The 5,782-nt window shown below is 43.0% G+C and overlaps 2 protein-coding genes across 2 annotated transcripts; both read right to left on the bottom strand.

The window, feature by feature from the left end:
* Positions 1–1,002: 1,002 nt before the first annotated feature.
* Positions 1,003–1,989, bottom strand: CANTADRAFT_38556 (uncharacterized protein; the record flags this gene model as incomplete). Its single annotated transcript, XM_020208761.1, has 1 exon — positions 1,003–1,989. A coding segment is annotated over one exon (987 nt), but the record flags the coding sequence as incomplete, so codon positions are not given.
* A 3,236-nt stretch (positions 1,990–5,225) lies between these two features.
* On the bottom strand, positions 5,226–5,782 carry CANTADRAFT_103045 (uncharacterized protein; the record flags this gene model as incomplete). The annotated part of the gene is made up of 2 exons (XM_020206164.1): positions 5,226–5,254; positions 5,282–5,782. Coding segments are annotated over 2 exons (530 nt in total), but the record flags the coding sequence as incomplete, so codon positions are not given.

Raw genomic sequence — 5,782 nt, 5'->3', positions numbered from 1 at the left:
ATCCGAGGTAGAGCTTGGAGCGTCTAAACTGGAACTTGAAGTATCCGAGGTGGAGCTAGGAGCTTCTGAAGAGGAACTAAACCCATCCGACGTGGGACTAGCAGCTTCTGAACTGGAGGAAGCTGCATTAGAAGTTGAGCTAGCGACTTCAGAACCGGTGCCAGTAGTATCGGAACTGGAGCCGAGAGAATTGGAAGAAGAGCTAGCAGATTCGGAACTGATATTGATATCCGATGTGGGGCTGGTAGCATCAGAAGTTGTACTAACAGCTTTGGACGTGGAAGCGGAAGCGCCAGAACTAGAGCTGGTTATATGAGTGGTCGATAACAAAATACTTGAAGAACCATCAACGGAAGTTAAGCTGGTGGCATCGGTAGACGAGCCTGTTTTAGAGCTTGAACTGAGAGTAACAGATATGGACGAAGCAGCAACGGAAGTCCAGCTGGAACTGACAGCTCCTGAAGTCGAAGGAGCAGATTGTGAAGTTGAACCAGCAGTATTCGTTCTGGAACTGTTCAGAGTGTAACTCAACGATACTGAACCAGAGGGATCATTTCTGGATGTAGATGGAGCAGCACTTGAAGCGGAAGCAGATGGGGCACTGGACGAAATTGCAGCATTTGATGAGAGTGCGGAGGAAGAAAACGATGCAGTCTTGGAAGAAGTCAGTACACTTGAAGGTCCATGTGAAGTGCTGCTGCTAGTAATTATAGTGGAACTGGTGGGGCGAACAGCAGTGGAAGTTACTGTGGGGGAAGATGTTGTGGATGGTGTAGTTGGTCCAGTGGTGGGTGTTGTGGTGGGTGTTGTGGTGGGTGTTGGAGTAGTTGACGTTGTGGTGGGTGTTGTTGTAGTTGTCGGAGTTGTTGGAGTAGTTGACTTTGTGGTGGTCGTTGGAGTTGTTGACGTTGTGGTGGTTGTTGTTGTTGGAGTTGTCAACGTGGTACGGGTTGAGGTGGTAGACGACGAGGGAAGGGATGATGACGGAGTTTCCAAAACGCCTGGAGCATCTGGGAATGCTCTACACTGACGACAATTGGCTGCTGGGGTGGCGCCGGATGGAACAGGGCCATTGTAGATAACACCACCACGAAGAACAGTTGTGATAAGACCTCCATAGTTGGCGTTGACAACTTGGAAAAGCCTAGGGTCGTAACCGGTACCAATGTGGAAGTTCTGGGTGAAAACACCACTGATAAGTGTCAAAATACCAGTTCTTGCATCGTAACGGAACGGGTCAAGAAGAATAGTATCAAGGTTGAGTGGTAAACTCAATCCAATGAGGTTTCCGTTACCATATCCAGCAACTTCAAAAGTTTGTGACAAACTTAATGCTTCAATTCTGATGGCGGATGATTGAGTCTGCAACAAGATGGTTTGGCCACTTCCGAAAGATAAGAGCGAGTTTTGAATCCAAAGAGTTGATGTTTGACCAACCGTGATACAACCAACACCGGTCACAGCTGTGCTTTGGACATATGCTTGATTGAAGAGACAAATCTGACCATTATTTGTGATTGGGAGGACAGCACCGAGAGTGACAACACCTCCTGATCTGGTATTTTGGTAGAAGCTCAAGAAACCGTTGTTGGTCCACAGAAGAGAGGTAATCGACATAACTGGAACCCCAACAGAGCCATCACCTCCCAAGTACATTTGACCATTATTGACAAAGGAAGCACCAGCCAATTGAAATGTAGGAGTAGTCAATGATCTCAAAGAGTTAAATGCAATGACACCATCGTTCTGAATACTGTTAATCACACCGGCAAGAGCAATAGTCAAACCGATTAAGTTGGAAGTTGAAGAAATATAAAGACCACCTCCTTGACTAACATTAAGAGATCCGGCTATCGTTGTTAAGGCATTATTTATGATGGACCAATACACACCCGGATTCAAGGTAATTCCCCCTATATCAACGTTTAATGTTCCACGACTGATAGTGTTTTCGGTGATAGTCGTCGCAACAGCTGTAGCCACCCACAATAGTAATACCCAAAGGTAATTACCAATCCACATGGTGAAGTGCAGTGGTTGTAGCTGATTGCTGGTGATATGTCAGGATGTTAAACTTTTTTAAAGATGCCCATCGAAGACATTGGCTAAGAATCATGCAAGCAGCGGACAGCTCTAGATTCATTATTTTCTGTATGGGAAAATATCGCTACAATTCTAACTCCGTTGTCCCTTTTGGAAATGCGACGCAACAGCCTGAGCTTGAAATTTCCAGTGCATCACTTGGTTAGTACATGCACGGCTAATGAGTTGCCGAACCATCCTCGAGGGGTTTTTGGATGTCAACATGTTCTAGTTTTTATTGATGTGCGATTTAAAGTGGCTTTTTTTATTTTTTTTCTTCGCTGTTCATCGATATTTTATTCTCGTCGTAAAATAGGAGCCTTTGGTGACGCAACTATCGTCGTGGCCAATGCCCGAAGCGGCACAGGAGATTGGGTATGCAACATCCGGCTTATCCTTTCATCGGAATCCTGATTGAAGATATCAGTACAGCCAGCACAGTTTATTGTTGTATGCTTTCGAACTCAACTCTCATGTATCTTTACGACAGTCCTTTGTTACGGTATGCAAACCAGCACCCTTTACAGATCCAAAATTCAAATCTATCGCTCATAACCCACGCTTCTCCAATCTCTGCAGTTGTAGTGCCACAAAAACCCCGGAAAGACCTATGCAATAGTGCTGGTCATCCATTAAAACGCAACAAATTAGAAAAGTATAGAGTTGATAGATACTATGCCTTGGTAGCTAGTATAAGAGATATAACAATTTTGGTCATCATCAGCCTTCTAAAGTGAACATCCTTACGTCAATACTCAAAAGATAAAATTAGAAATTTACATCTTAAAGATTCACAACACAACTAATTAATAAACTAGTGCAGTCTAGAACTGGGAAGTATTAGACTACGTGTGGCCTAAAACTGTACGGCAGGGGCTCAGGCACTTTGGAGGAAAGGTGTTAATAGCATGTTTTTGAGAAGAAATTCACTTCATCAAATCTATTTTTCGCGTGCACCTAACAGCGAAAAGCATTATGTGCCATAATATTTACGGCGCACAAATTTCTTTTTCTTACTTGCTTATTATATGCAATAGATCGCAAGATATTCACCATATACATGTACTCTAGGTTGACCTCACCTCAATAAGAGATGGTGGTAATCCCAATGTTTGAAAGAGAAATGCACACCAAGAATGCCAAATTTTAATATCTTTTGTAGAGCAACAATTTCAATGTGGGGGGGCAGCATTGTTCTCTTGAACCCTGTCATAGCGTAGATCAAGAGCCCTTTTCGTTTTGAACACATAACCTTTTGTATTCCGTTTTCATAACGCCCTCCTCCACCACCACCACCACCTCCTCCTCCTCCTCCTCCTCCTTCTCCTCGTCCTCCTCGTCCTCCTCCTCCTTCTCCTCGAGCTTCGAGCTTCGAGCTTCGAGTGTGCATACCATTGATTTTGGCGGCACATACCCGTGGGCGGGCTTGATTCCGTTACTAGCATATTTACGGGAGCAAAAACTGGAACCACATGCTTCACCAATGTCGGTTATCTCGGAAGTTGCAATTTATTATGACTGAATTAGCAAATCGAAAAGCAGACACAAATGATAGAACGTGATCTTTTTAGGTCAATCACAGACCTAAAGTGTTTGAACCTATCGTGGAAGAAAATTTCCCCTCATCCAACTTATAGGGTCAAATGTGTATCCTTTGCTCCCTTGAAAATGGGTTGAAAATACTTTGTTATCGATTAGCAAAAGATTCAGGTAGAATACAACATTCAAATGTATTACTTTCTTTCAGCTTTTCCATAAAAATCTCAGATCCATCAAATCAAAGGTTATATTATGGTTTTTAGCCACAGTAAGAATCAAATGAATAAATGCTCTAATTTGCTTTGAATCGGCAAAAGTAAAGAATAATCTCTTCAGCTTGCAATATTTTGTTGTTCCCCGGGAGCATGGACTAAACCGCACTAACTACCGTCGGGTCGTAAATGTATGTTTTGTCCCCTAAAATTCTCGGGACACTCTCCGAGTTCCGCACATCAAAATAATATGACATGCACTAAATTGCATGCTGCTATCAGTTCATATCAATTTTTAATGTGTTAACCACGTCTATTTGCAGCTATCTTTCGCATATCTGATGCAATGCAGAAACGTACTTCCATGTGAGGCAGAAATAGTAGGCTATGTTCATGAGTTTGCAATATACGAAGCCCACGCCCCCATTCCCGCCTACCCCCCTACGCCCTCAATAAATAAGTTTGAACTCTTGGATTTAAGCTAAAATCACTCACCCGTGGATAAAAAAATATTTATCTTTTCTTACCTTACGTTCAACTTCGCTCTTAGTATCCAATTCAAATCAGAAAGACTCTGGAAACATAATTTGAGAAAAACTCACACATATCATGCTTCCTGGGCTTTGCAAATTTTGCCATACCAAAGAAGTGGAGACTATCTGGGTTGGCACTTTTAAGAACTGAAGAAAAACCCACACCTAAACACAGTTATCCATAAGTCAATCGTTAAACGTCTGCCACGCAGTGTGTCCAGCTCACATAAAGAATTTAGTATGTCGTGAGTTAAATTCAAATTGATGCAGTGTCACATTTATCTTGAGGCAAATCGGATAGACACTCTATCTTCTAAGGACTTTCAAATGGTCAAGTGAAACTTAAAAGTACCTGCTTATATCATATCAAGACCAGGACGAAAATTGCAACCTGAGTATTGGCAATCTAGTAAGAAAATTGTAGAATCTATAAACCAATACCACTGTAAACGTATATTAGCACCACATCTAATATACATACCGGTACCACAATATAACACAACATAATACAAGAATCTCAGATAGACATACCTTTTTTCCCCTAAGCAAAACTAAGCACGCACGCATTACATTAACTCTAACAAAAGGGCTCCAATCTGAAGCTGCAAATTCTCAATCACAGGAAAAACAAGAATTGCAACAGTCATCTTTGCAGCATTTCACATACCTGAAGACAACAAAACTCGAACTACCATGAAAACTACATTCATAATTATAAGATAATTTCATTCACTTAAACTATATGGTGTATGCTGAAGAAATGATGAAAACATCAATATCGTAAGGGCTAAAGTTCTAGTCCCATACCGAAAGAAAGGGGATATAATAAAACGAAATGAAAGGAAAATTGGGTAATTACCTAGAAGTTGAAAGCCAAGATCAGAACAACTAAGGAAATGAACATCATGGACTTACTAACATCAGTTTGTGGGGCACCATTATAAGTAACAACAGAGACGGCTGGTGCACTAGCTGAGGTGCTAGCAGAGTCTGAGCCCGAACCGGAACCATTGGCAGCAGATCCAGAACCGGAGCCCGAACCGGAACCATTAGAACCAGAGCCAGAGCCGTTAGGGCCAGAACCAGAACCAGAGCCAGAGCCGTTAGGGCCAGAGCCAGATCCATTGGAACCAGAACCAGATCCATTGGAGCCAGATACAGCACCATTAGAGCCAGAGCCGGAACCAGTAGAACCAGAGCCAGAGCCGGAACCATTAGAGCCAGAGCCGGAGCCAGAGCCAGAGCCAGAGCCGTTAGAGCCAGAGCCAGAGCCAGAGCCGTTAGAGCCAGAGCCAGAGCCATTAGGGCCAGATCCGTTGTTACCGTTGCCAGAACCGTTGTTACCGTTGCCAGATCCGTTGTTACCGTTGCCAGATCCGTTGTTACCGTTGCCAGATCCGTTGTTACCGTTGCCAG

This window comes from Suhomyces tanzawaensis (genome assembly GCF_001661415.1).
Source record: "Suhomyces tanzawaensis NRRL Y-17324 unplaced genomic scaffold CANTAscaffold_12, whole genome shotgun sequence".
Classification (NCBI taxonomy): Eukaryota; Fungi; Ascomycota; class Pichiomycetes; order Serinales; family Debaryomycetaceae; genus Suhomyces; species Suhomyces tanzawaensis.
The sequence above is the reverse complement of the archived record's forward strand: the minus strand, read 5'-3'. Positions and strand labels throughout refer to the sequence as shown.